The sequence below is a fragment of the Olea europaea genome, chromosome 1 (assembly GCF_002742605.1).
Source record: "Olea europaea var. sylvestris chromosome 1, O_europaea_v1, whole genome shotgun sequence".
Classification (NCBI taxonomy): domain Eukaryota; kingdom Viridiplantae; phylum Streptophyta; class Magnoliopsida; order Lamiales; family Oleaceae; genus Olea; species Olea europaea.
In genome coordinates, this window is record NC_036237.1 from 6,832,931 (window position 1) to 6,847,137 (window position 14,207).

Genomic DNA, 14,207 nt, shown 5'->3' on the forward strand with positions numbered 1-14,207 from the left:
GCATTTGATTGCAAGCATGAAATTTGTATAAAAAAAAATAAATTCTAGACAATTGCCAAGAACTTATTTCCACAAAAATTATCAATTAAGCCCCCATTTGGCTCCCATTCACTTTCTCATTATTTTTTCGCTCTTTTATTTTCAACCACACAATCTTTTATAAAATAATATTACACGCAAATAAAAAAAATTCATTCTTTTTCAACTACACATTTTTCAAAAAAAACACTATTTCAATCATTAAAATTTGGATAAAATAGGGGCCAAACTGGGGCTTAAATGTGTTTAATTGATTTAATTTTCAACCTAGAAAATATTATATTTGTCCATTTTTATTGGTGGATAGATAAGAGAGACGATAGATGAGAGAGAGTGGATTTTTTGGAAAATAAAATCCTACTCCCCATAAAGAAAATATTTTCCTTGATTTAGAGAAAAATATAATCACGTGATCAAAAGTAGGAAAATGTTTCTCAAGGAATAAATGTCAATCAAACAATACAAAAGTAGGAATTTTGGTGGAAAAACACATTTTTCGAAAAAAATATTAGCAATCAAATGCACCCAACATGAAATTACACTCGTAAATCGAACAAAATTTCCAAACATAAACTTACGCTTGCATGCCAGAAGACTTTCTGGGACAAATTCGTTTCAGAATTTCTTCAGTGTGAATAATTTCTGGTGCTTGAATACACAAACCTCATTCTCTCCCGTATTTAACCACAAAAAAATAGTCTATCGCTAGTGATATCCTTGATATTTAAACGGTGAACTGCACCTCAATCTTACGTCCATCAGATACAGTGAATCACTATTCCAGACTCACACGCCGCATCCTGCAGACAAGGTTAGCAGTCGGGAGATCTAGCTGATTTCCGGAATCTGATTTTACGAGTTCCTTAAGCTGATCTCTTGGCGTTGAAAGGCAAGCGTGGAATGTTGCAAGAGTTGGGGGAATCGTCATTGATAGGGCAGAAAGTACATTGCTCAAGTATTCAATATCAACTGACAGCTGTTGTGCTCCGCGATCTGTTATATACTGAATCCCACGTAATTGCTCGATGTAGAGCACAGTAGCTCCCTCAGCCACCTATAAAGCAAGCACGAGTTGGGAATAATCAAACCATTAACCTCAGTGGAAGATGATATCAGAGATTAGGAGCATGTTTTGCCATGCCTAAAAGTTACACAAAGTTTTAATATAAATAATTTATGTTAGTCAAAACTGGAACTAAGTAATTTATTTTAAAATAAAGGTGAGAGTTGCTTTCATAATAAACAACTTTTTTTAACGTAAAAGTGAGAAAAAGGGTGCAAATATCTTTTAAGGTTAAAAGTTTCTATTAAGCTTAGCCAAACCTGATCCTAGACAATTTGCTAGCACATAATTAAATTAGCTCGCAGCAGATCTGACTGTAATTAGAGACTCCGTAAAAGATGCCATAAGCAGGAGTCAACGAATGCATACAATATGCACACATCTGTGGGCGTGCATATATGCATGTGAATTTATTTATGTACTGCTCGCGCATATGGAAGTACAGAAAAAATATGATGAAGGGCAGTTACCTTGAACATCCATTCCGTTGCAAAGAATTGAGCCTCCTCGGCATTTGCATCACTGCTAGAAATTCCCTCAGCAAGCGGCTCCAGTTGTTGGGGTAAAGTAAGAAGATACTCGCCAACATTGGTCACGTAGGACTGGGGATAGGCACTGAAGCTAGGCAGGTGATAAGCACTTTGTTCTTCAACCGAAGACCATATGGACAGGTGAGAAAGATCACTAAAATGCTGTCTCACTTTTAATACGAGGACATCATAAACTAGTTCGTTGACTGCCTCTGCAAAAGCTGCTACTCTTTGAGAAGCAAGTGGAAGTGCATGAAACCGAGGATCTTTTGACTGCAAGAACCATGAAAAACTTGTAATTTTGACAACATCAAATTACAAATAAGAAAGTGTTAAGCATCCATAAACACATACGCCAGCTTTACGGGTAGAATTAGAAACATGGGGAAGCAAATTTTATATTATTGTCACAGTATGTCATTTTCATGTTTCATGTCAAAATCAGAGCTCTATCACTGTGTAATTATTTTAAGCTTTACTTTCTCCAAAATACTTCATTTAAAATCAAATTCCCATTCGTTGAAAAAGATGGAAATGTAAGAAAGATTCAATACCTGCTCAAATAGGTTGAAAAGTTTCCGAGCTTTTTCAGGAATATCGACAAGCCTGACAGCTGCCACATCCAAGGAAGCTCTTCCAGCCATAGACAATTCCCCACTTCCATCAGCACCAGCCACATTTGATTGGTGTTGATCAATATTTGTACCAAATATGGAAAGAGACAAATTAGTGCTCAATCTAGCAAGAGTTGACCTCAACGAAGCTTCAAAGACTGAAGATCGGCTAGTTAAACAATCTGCAACTGTGAGAATTTGTAAAGCACCCTGAACAAATGACCACTCCTCCTCGTTTGACATAAAATCAACTTTACGAGCATGTGAAGCTCCTTCTTTTCTATCTGATCCCGTTTCCTTCTTTGCACCAACACCATCAGATGACACATCCACTCCAGTTACTACTCTGAGTGATTTTAGGTTACCCTGAAGAGTGGAAATGTATTGTAGCATTGTGTCATCGAGCACGAGAATTAGCTCATCAGCCTCAGAACCACCAGTGAAGTTAATGCATCTCTCAGCAGCTGCTTCAAGTAGTAGAATGACTTGTGGGATGGACTCTTCCATCCTCCGAACTGTTTCACTAAGTTCGACTCCTTGTACTCCAATAATGCGAGTAGTAACTCCTCTAAGATCAAGTCCTGCAATCTCACCAGATAGCACTACACGCTCCATTTGCCCATACCTAGAGCACAAATTACAAATAAGCAAGTTGATAAATCAAGTTAAATTGATTCATAAATGATCTATAGGTCGGATGTATCATATGTACACAAGAAATATCCTCCAGTACGGCAGAGTCCATAATACACCAACTCAATGTTTAACCCAAAAAAAAGGCATAATCAAACCGCTAAGACTATTTAAACCTATGATTTATGTTATAGGGTAGAGGATCATAAGAATGACAATAAAATTTTTCAGAATTCAAATTCATTACTCCCCATTGCCCATGAAACCACATCGAGGCTTACTTCAAATTTGAATCCGAATTAAGATATCTACATGCATCTTTTGGATGGAGATAATATTAGAAAAGAATAATATTTTAGGATAGAGCAATCAAATCTGCGTGCAATGTCTTCTTACAGAAGCATTCAAAATAATACAATAACAAACTAACCCTAGTTACCAGTTAATTTGAAGTCCTCTATATGTATCCTTTTTCTTTGTGTCATTCATCACTTAGCAATAAGAACTCTTAGGAGGCCCACTAAAGTATATCATACTCTACTGTAGGACGTAATTAAATCATTTTCAAGATCACATGGCAGCAACAACCAAAAGCCCATGCAAATGTACTTCACATTCACATACCTTTGTATGAAAGTTTCATAAGGAAGGTAGATCGCCTTCAGTGTGTTCAAAAGCACATGAAGATCGGAGTCTGAAAAAAGATGCTGAACATTCCTAGCAAAACTCCCCGTTATTTTGTGTAGTTCTATCAGAGCCTGTAGATGTTTAGTCTGAATTTTGACACCTTTCGACAAATCCCCGGATAAGATATCTAATATACCTGAAATTGTAAGAATGGGATCAAAACAGGATCGGAGTAGATATCATCACCGAAAGTTGTTAACAGTCAAGAGAAGCAATCTAGGGACTGAATGCAATATAAACCATAACTGAAAATGCAATCTCAGCTTTACTGTTGAAGACGACGTCAGACTACAAATGAAGAAGCCAACATGATACCCTTCCAAAGAAGAAGAAATGTACCAGACTACCACCACTATTAGCACGTTATATCATTTAAACTAATTGTGAAGAAGTGCATTATGCTACCACAGTCTTCTTTTCAAAAGACAGCTTGTTTAGCAATGTAAAGCAGACCCTCACATTTAAGTTAAATACTCAGAAGTGGATTGGAGACAAACCAATCTCTTCTAAATCATTCTAAAGTATTAATGTTTGCTTCACTCGACTCATAATAAGCTAAGTTACAAAATTTTGAGTAAGCCACTGATCATGAAATAAGATCTCATCAGTGACTACTTCATCAGGCTTAGAATAAATGAAGGGCTCATTTAATTGAACCTTTTTCATCTTAAATTTATAGGAGTAACTAACTGGCACTCTTAATAACGTATGCTTCATGACCAGATGAAGGAACTCAATCAAATGAACTTAATTATATTTACAATTATAAAAATCCACTATTCCACATCTACAAGAAAAAGATTCTTCAGAAGCCTCACATTACCCATAGTGCATTGATTCTAATACTTGCGAAAACAGCACCATTATTTCTTGATCTATAGCTTAGTAGAGCTGAAACCTACTAATCCCGAGCCCCCCGTTTACATCACATCACCAAAAACAACTTTAATCCTTAATCTGAAACTCCAAATACATTTAGATAAGGGACAAAGATAAAATAAAAAATTCTAATGGAACCTTTTCCCAGGGCTTTGGTCTCAGGAACAACATCCCCAGTAGCAAGGTTGATTCGGGATACAAAACTTGCACCGATGGTGGACATTGTCTCGATCAACAACTTAGGAACAAGTGTTCTGTGATCTTCTGGAAAAGCAACCAAACACCTGCAGAGAAATGTTTAGAAGTGTTGAGTGATTAAATTCTGTCAGAATAATTTTAGCAAATACTAGAAGAGAACAAAAAGAAGGCAGCATCTTCTACAAGCAATTGCCATGAACCAAGAAAAGCAGGTCACGTCGTGCTTGGAGAAATAGAATAGCATACAAATTGTTTGCAGATTTTTAAGCATATGCAAGTAGTTTAATGCAAAATTGTGTAAGAAGTTCAAATTTTATGACAGGATGCGTGCTGCAAAGCTCAGATTATACCATCTGCATATTATTTAGTTGTTCTTATATTTACAGATGCTATTAAAATTAATTTTTGATAGAGTTAGTTTCAAAAATAAAAGATAGTATTCCATCCGCGGGGTACAAAAGCACCACACACAGAGTGGGAGTTGCATGCTCAGATACTGTGAGAAAATCAAAATCTTTTACCCTATCTACTTTCATGTTGTGCAAATATATAAATGCCTGAATATACTGTGAGGCAGATTATTGAAATTCCAGGCTGTTTTTTCCTTAAAGAAATAAAAGAAACTTCACTACCATTAAGCCCTGCTGAGCTTCATAAAATCCTTGAAAATTCCCTTTTCACATTACACAATATCACTAAAATCAGAAATCTACAAATGATGTATCATTAACATTCGGTGTTACATGTTTATAAACAACTGCTATCCAAGATAAAAACCTCCTGTAAAAAGGACAAAATGTATGCCTTGCTACTAAACTAGCAGCTTCAAAGTCGAGATGACAGCTTGCATAGAAAATAGACGGTGATCAATAATTTCAGCATTGCAATTCGTTCTGATGATTAGATTGTCCAAACAACCTCAGGAAGTGATTTATTACATCTCTGTCAGGGTCTCACTCTTTTTACAGTGGTCTTGGCTCCTGATTTGGTTCTATTCCTCCATTTAATGCTTCATCTGTTACATATTTGGCTTATTTCAAACAGCCATGCTCTTGTCACTCTTAACTTCCTTTCCCAGTGAGGTCTGGTAATATTTTCCTTCTATTTTTGAATTTTATTGGGGATGGAATAGGGAGAACACGTAAATTTCAAATGAAACCAGTAGAGGGAATGAAAGAAGACAAAGAAAAAGAGACTATTACAAAAGCAAGATAATGGGTTACATTTTAAAGACAGTAGAAATCACTGCTCAGGGTGAATTTATCTATTTGTGCTGCTTAACATATATCAAGTTGGCAGATTAACTTCTTGTTAGCCACAAAATACAATTCTGATTTGACACAACTGAAACTTCTGTAAAAAATTTACTATTGTATCCCTTTTAAATGAATGCTTATTTGTCTGGTAGAAGCATCCTCAACAAAATCAATTGTTAAATAAATTCATAAACTAATAAAAGTTATGTACTTTGATCAAACAACAAAAGCATAACTTTAATGAAAAGAAATAAAAATTAGTTTCAGTACCACTTCCATTCTTGTTCCAGATCCAGTAGCATTTCATCATAGAAACTCGGCAACCAACTGGAGAATGAAATTGTGGACATATTCAATTGTGAATCATGACTACTTGAAAGCATCTCTACTTCATACTTCTCATTTGCAAGCTTACTAGATTGTTGCCTAAGGTCAAAATCTTCCCAGAGCTTCTTTATGTTTTTGAGATGGACTTTGATGTAGCAATGCTCTAAAGACTTAAATCTCCCAATGCGATCGAGTATTCCCCGCATTTCTTGGGCGACATCAACCTAGAAAGGAGGATACCTCAAATTGTAAATAGAAAAGGCACAGGGAATGAGGGAGAAAAGAATGTGTGTGTGTGTGTGTAAACTAGGTAACAATACGAATAATCATATACAAAAAATAAAATAAAATTATGAGGAAGTTAAAACAAAAATAACAATAAGAAAGCCACCTTGCGGTTGGTCAATGCATCTGTCAAACGAGGCTGCACCATCGAGTCTAATCTTTCTTCCAAGACTTCTAGCTGCCTTCTTATATTAGCAAATTCAGCAACCTGAAAATTTGGAATACATAAATCAAACTATTTGACAATTCCTTAACAATGTAATTAAATGAATCATTATGATGCATTGAGTGAATATTACCTCTCCAACAGCAGTCAGGCAGTGTCTCATATTAGCCAATGTTTCCGCAGCTCGGGAAAGATCACCACTGGCAAAGACATCCTCAACAGTTGAGCTCAGCTGAGTCAATCCAGCAGCATCCTGTTCGCATGACACCATACTCCTTAGTAACCAATTACTACTATAACTAGAGAATCGTTAGCAGGATCAGTAACAGAAGAAACTGCTATTAAAATAGGTAATACCTGCAATGTCTCGTAAGCAGATTCCATTCTCCGTTTGACTGTATCAACTTTGGCAAGTGTAGCTATTGACTCTGCAGAGGACCCCTCTGCCTGAGAAATAAATCAAAATTAAGACCTGGAATGATATTGGTGAGACAGAATTCAAAATACTAACATTTTTATAGTTATGGATTTGTGCATAGCTTTTTCAAATATTTGAATCATATTGACACACTGATAGGTCGATGACATCCCTCAAATTCATTCAGAGATTAAATTATCACTTACAGCCACAATTGTATTTTCTTTAATTTCATTACATTGTCGAAATTACTACTTAGTAAAACAAATGCATAAAATGAATGAGGGACACAATAGTAGCTCAATGACATATTTGCAATTCATTAATTATCGCCGTATTTGTAGTTTTCATTAATTTCCACTAGTTGCCAACATTCCAATTAGTAAAACAAGAGAGAAACAAAACGCTGCAGTAATTGGCACCTTTTTGAGATATTGGAGGATAGAGGCAACAGAGGAGCGAAGTGAAAGAGCGTCATCACGAAGGCGGATGACGTCACGAGTGGCGCGTGGGACGCGCAGAAGTGAAGCAGCACTCTGCTCCTCTAAAGAGGCGGCGATCTCCTCGGAAACCATCTGGAGCTTCATTTCCAGATCCACCAAGTGCTTGTCGAGCGGATCCTGCGGGTGCCTCTGCTGCACCGCACTGTTTATCCACTTCTTGGGATCGAACTTTTCGTCCGAAAACGCGCTCAGATCGACCATCATCTTTATTGATTATCTTCCTCCGAAGCTCGATCACACCAGTGATTATAGAATAGAATCAACTGAGTGTTTCTGCCGAATATTTCTTCCCAATTTCTCAGTCCAAAAGAATCCCCTAAAATCACATCCAGCGACGAAAACTGTATTCCACTGCTGAAAAGTTTAATGATCTATCTTGGGAAATTCATTCTTTATAATTCGTTTTTTTTTTTTCATTACAAAGCAAATGGAGATTAAAATTAAATTTTTAATTGATTTTAATAAAAATTAATTAATGCGGTGTCCTCAAAAATTTGATGTATTTTAAAATATTATAAATTCTAATGAATTTTGTAAATTTTAATAAATTTTCCCAAATTTCATAAGAATCTAATCAAATGTGATGAAATTTCAAAGATTTGATTACATATTTTTTTAATCTTGAAATCCATTTAAATCTTTTGAAATCCCTATATTAATAAAATCCTTATAAGGATACTTAAATTTTAAAAAAATTCTTTGAATTTTATTAAAATCTCAATTTCGGACGCTTAAATATTATTGAATTTCATTAAAATTCATTAAGATCTTAATTGAGAACATCTAAATTTAGAATGTTTTTAAAATTTATCACAATTTCCACTGTGGACACCCATAATTGAAAAGTTATAGGTCCTAATGAAATATTTGATTAAAATATATTATTGATTTTGACTTAAATTTTAATAATCACATATTACTGAATAAAATAGTTTTACGCATAAATTCAAAATTTTTTGTACTTAGTCCCAGTTTGTTTTTCATTATTTGACCATTAATAAAAAATATGATCGTATTCATCACATCAAGCCGTCATATTTAAATTTCAATATCTTGTATGAGATCCATAATTACTATATTTTTTATTTCTGTTCTTACATTAATGGAAAACAAACGGGACCTTAATTGTTCATTCTCCAAATAATCATTATTAAAAATATATATTCTTCCAAAAAAGATGGAATTCAAACTAATCATAAGTTCACGTTTGACCTGATTTTTTTAAAACACTTTTTTTTCCTAAAACTTCTTTCCGCCACATATTTTAGTGGATTAAAATTTTTTATTAACTTTTCAATTATAGATTTCATTACTTTTTTATCAGAATTTAATAAAAATATGATTTTTAGCTTAACCAATAGTTTAAAATGTAATCTAAAATTACATAATGGAAATTTGTAGAACTAGTCCCAAACATATTTCCTTAATAGAAAATGGATCTTCAATCTATTTTGTTTAGCATTTTAGCCCCCATTTGGCCCCTACTAAATTAAATTTCATTTTTCTCTCTCCTATTTTCAATTACATAATTTTTCATAAAATAATATTATACATGAATCGAAAAATTTTCATTCTTTTTCAACCACTCATTTTCAAAAAAAAAAAAAAAATTACATTATCTTGACTACATTAAATAAAATTTTAGGTTTAAATGTTTCACTACTTGAATGATTCATATTGTATCATATATTTTCACTATTGATATCTAAAAATATATATTCATTTTTAAAAATGAGGAAAAATAATCAATGATTGTTAAAAAAATGAAGAGCAAAAAATAAAGAATTTGTATAGCACAAAAAAATTAGCTCTTAAAATTTCAAAATGTTCTCTTTTACAACCGAGATGCTCTTTAAATATAAGGAGTTCACTAAAACTTTTACCCTACATGTTTTACTTATTTGTTAACTTTTCTTCGATGAACTCGCAACTCAAAGGATTCATCCTTTATAATTTCAATGAATGATTTTTATCGAGTGCAAGATTGAAGCATGGAGTGAATGACTTGAAAATTATATTTAAAGGGTTAGACGGGTTACATAGAGATATCAAGCTTCTACAAGTTCATGATCATCATTTATGGATTGAGAAATGTGTCATATCTTGTTTAACCTATTAATTAAAGTTTTACGTTAAATTGATAATAGAGTTCTTGTCGAGCTGAGTGTCTATTGAGTTGAGATTCCTAGTCTAAGCTATTTTCATTTGGCTTGAGAAAGTGGTTTGGATGCACTATCTCACTTAACCACGAAGCCACGTCGCCTAATTTTGGTGGACTACATGAACTATGAGGTGTTATGGCTAACACCTCTACAATTGCACTAATGTGGACACATGTTCGTTATGATTTTTCTTAAAATAGCCTCTTCTTATGTAGGAAGCTTCTTTGTCCCATCTCCAGTCTCGAGTTCCAAGGTTTCATATTGATGGCTATGTTAGTGTGGGCATAACAACAAACCTACCAACATGAGCTAGTGTGAGCTACCTTTCATTGGATATTTAATTTAGAATCGACATAGAAGTAACAAAGACTCGATAAAACAAGTCAACCTCCATGTATGGACCTAGCAACACACCACTAAAAAAAGCGAAACAAATATTGCAGAAAGTGCTTCAAGAATGCAAATGGTTGAATATAATTTACACTTTGCATTTTCAATTTCTCATTATTGACACGACAAAATGGTCAAGATTGTGAGAACTCACTTATACAAGTCACGAGCTCGAATGCTTTTCTTTTTCCTTTTATTGGCCCTCAACGCCAATTTAGTGATCCCTTGTGTATTTAAACTCTTTAGCATTGTTTGCTATTCCTCTTCTACATTGTTCTTATTTCATTAATATGCTTCATTTTCGTTTTTGTACGCCTTTCTTTGTAACTCTAAAAAAATTTCATATCTTAAAAAGGTTTTGTTTTGATTGATTTAAGATACGCTCTATTCCTAGTGTTGGTGCTAATTTAGTGTAAGTCTCGATTCGCATAGCATCATGTTCTAAATTTCTGACTTTGAATTAAACTTATTATCGGTATTTTTATTTCCTTTATCGTACTTATATATTTGAAAAACAACTCAAAAATAATACTTTACTCAGTAATTAAATATATTAATCATCAATTATTATTGTTGACAACTGTCAAGACTCGCGCTTGTACTCACGCTTGCACTTTGTGACATTGACAAAAAAAATTTGTCATTCACCAAAAGGGTCTTTTTGCAGAGTAAATATCATTTTTGCCCTTATTATGTTTTGTAATTACAAAAACATATCATTTGTTCAAAAGAGAATAATACCGTCTTTCAAAAAATTAATAAATTCAAACAATCCCACTTAAATTTCAAAACGAAATTACTTTTTTTATCAGATTCTCCAACACAGTTAAACAGAAATTTTCTCTTCTATCTGCTTGAATATTGAAATCTCACAAAATTATTAAAAGTTCAACAAAAAAATATTATTCACAGCCAGCACTCGAAATTGGTAAGTATAAATACATATTTTTAATTTCATTTTAGTTAAATTCGTACATTGTTTGAATCTTTAAATCTTATTTCAGCGTCTAATTTTAGAAAAATAAATTATTACAATCTTAAACAGATGTATAATTTTTTTAGCAACAACGAGGAAAAAAATTCATATGTTCAGTAAAAATCAGCAAAATAAAAAAGTTGGATAGACAACCGGCCCGAACTGTTTGGGCCCCTTTTTTGTGTCTTGCTTAGCATATTTTTTCGTCATTTTATTATCGTAATTATAATTTTTTTAATAAATAATGTTTTGTAATGCAAATATGAGCTCAGATGCTGTCCTGATTTGTTACTTTGGTGAAATTGAAAAGAATAAAAATGATCGATGGGTGAGAAAATGGGCGAGTGGAAGACATGATTATACTGTAATTGTGATAACATTAAGTACATCAGATGCAAAAACGTACAATGAGATACAAAACTTGCTGAAAGTTGATCCCTTTGAGTACAACATGGAATTGGGATTTCTAATGGGCGAGCATACATCCATTTCAATTCCTCCTATAATGGTTACTTCTGAAACTGAAATGAAGGTTTTAATTGAAATGAACCAGAAACGTGTGATTCCTATTTGCGTAACTTTGATGAAAAAGAATATCCCCAAGAGTGAACACAAAAATTTCGATGGAGGGGATCGTAATGTGAATAAGTTTTGAGACACAATTGAGATAATTCAAGATGATGTTGTGGCTATTCTAGAGACAGTTGCTCCTCACCATGATCTCACTGTTACACACAAAATTTGTTCGGTAGTTCAAGACAACGAAAGAGATAATGACTTTATAAATGAGAATTTGATTACTTTATCCCGTCTGAGACATGTCACAAGCTGGACTGAGTGTACGGTCCACTAATTGTTCGCCTGTAGTCCCCGATGATGAAGATTTGTATGTCGAGCAACTGTTTGACACAAAGAAAAATTTGCAGGAAGCTATTCACCGGATTGCTTTGAAACACAATTTTGAGTTTAAAGCGAAGAAATCAAACAAGTCGACTTACACAATTATCTGCGTTGACAATAGTTGCCTTTAACGATTGCGAGTAACGAAAATGGATACGAATGAGTTCTTTGTAGTTCTTAAGTATGCACGGGAATATATTTGCGAAGTGGGTATTCGTCGAAATGATCACAGACAAGCCTAATCGTGGTTCATTGGTCGAGAAGTAATGCACAAGTTTCAGGACCCACAAACAATCTCAGACCTTCGGACATCATTAATGACGTACGTCGAGAGTATGAGGTGGTCATGAGCTATCAAAAGACTTGTAAGGCCAAAAAATGCACATTGAAGGACTTGATGGATTCGACTGAGGAGAGTTATGCTAAATTGACCAGGTATTTCTTTGTTTAGATATTTATTTAATATTTATTTCAAATGTTAATTATTCATTTTAATTGTTTACTTAATGTCTAACTAATTATTAAATTCAATTATTAATTTTAATTATTTATTTAATTATTTATCGGTTCTTTATTTAATGTCTAATTAATTATTTAATTCAATTGCTAATTTTTCAGTTTATTTAATATTGTTTATTTAATTATTTAAATTATGATTATTGTTTATTTAAATTGGTCAGATTTTGCTATAACATGGGAATAATTAAACTGGATTGGCATTTTTATTGAGAATGATGACGAGAATCGTTTCAAGTATTTCTTTATGACCCTTAGACAATACGTTCTAGGATTTCGAAATGCAATACGACCCCTAATCTTAGTCGACGGTACAACCCTTAAAGCTGGATACGGGAGTAAGTTGATTATTGCAACATGTCAAGATGCTAATATCCAAATTTACCCTCTTGCATTCGACATAGTCGACGGAGAAAATGATCAACGATGTGTTGGTTTTTCACGAAATTGAGGAAAGTAATTGGGGATATCGAGAACCTTGCATTCGTAACCGATCGAGGGCAGTCAATAATTAACAGTATCGCCAAAGTCTTCCCCGAGGCACATCTTGGTTTTGTATGTATTATATACAGGAAAATCTGAAGACCAAGCATCGAGGCAAGGGCATCATTGCATTGTTTAGAAGAGTTGCAGAGGCTTACAATTTTCAAAAGTTTGAAAAGTTTATGGTCGAAATAGAAAGTAAATCCTACGATGCATGAGAGTATCTGACAAGGATGAGGATCGAACATTGGGCAGGATCACATTTTCTAGGACGTCGATACAATATGATGACGTCGAACAATGCGAAGTCGCTCAATACCTCATTCAAGAAGGATCGAGAGTTATCAATTCTTGCAATACTTGAGAACATTCGTGACAAGTTGTAAAAGTGATTTTATGATCATCGCGAGGAATCACAGAGTTGCACAAGTGTGCTAACCCTGGCTCAGGAACATAAACCCTTCAAGACTTTAGAGGTGGAGAGAAATGTATATGCAGAATCACTGGATCAGTTTCGCTTCTCCTCGAGATGTACACGTAATTTCGGATACATCGTCGACCTGAATGATAACACGTGCACGTGTAGACAGTTTCAATTGAAAATTTTTCTTGTACACATGCAGTGACAGTTGCTATGTATAAAGAAATTCCACCACATACCTTATGCAGTACTTATTACACAATTGGTTCTTGGAGAACAGCATATGTCGAAACCATTTTTCCTGTACCCAATGGAGTTAGTGGGAAGTTCCCGATCACATTCTCTCATTAAATAACTTGTAGCCACCAGCAGTCGGCCCACGTACTCCTGAACGTACACATACGTCTAGTATACCATCGACCGAAGAATTTCTCCGACCTCATAAGTGCGACAGGTGCGGTGCAACAGGACATACTAGAAGATTTTGTACAAGTTAGATCCCTCTGCATGACAACGTAACGGATGTATAATTGAAATTTATGTAATATTATTTATAATATTGATGTTAATTATTTATGCATATTCTTAATGTTAATTACTTATGTTCATTATTATATTTAATTTTTTATTTCAATATTTCATTAATTAGTTTCGTAGTATTTGATTTTTTTTAAAACACGGTGCCTTCTCCATAATATACTCAAATATTATAAATACGTCATGAAATATTTAAATAAACACATAAATTACAAAATAAAAAT

At 33.8% G+C, this 14,207-nt stretch overlaps 1 protein-coding gene across 1 annotated transcript; it reads right to left on the reverse strand.

Moving 5' to 3' along the window:
• Positions 1-547: 547 nt before the first annotated feature.
• Positions 548-7,982, reverse strand: LOC111391157 (conserved oligomeric Golgi complex subunit 7). Its single transcript, XM_023016339.1, has 10 exons — positions 7,518-7,982; positions 7,035-7,124; positions 6,811-6,930; positions 6,618-6,719; positions 6,170-6,450; positions 4,584-4,729; positions 3,504-3,702; positions 2,187-2,871; positions 1,573-1,905; positions 548-1,093 (listed from the first exon to the last, which is right to left on the reverse strand). Exons 1-10 carry the CDS (start codon positions 7,800-7,802, stop codon positions 815-817), a joined length of 2,520 nt encoding a protein of 839 aa, XP_022872107.1. The 5' UTR covers positions 7,803-7,982; the 3' UTR covers positions 548-814.
• Between the last annotated feature and the right edge of the window lie 6,225 nt (positions 7,983-14,207).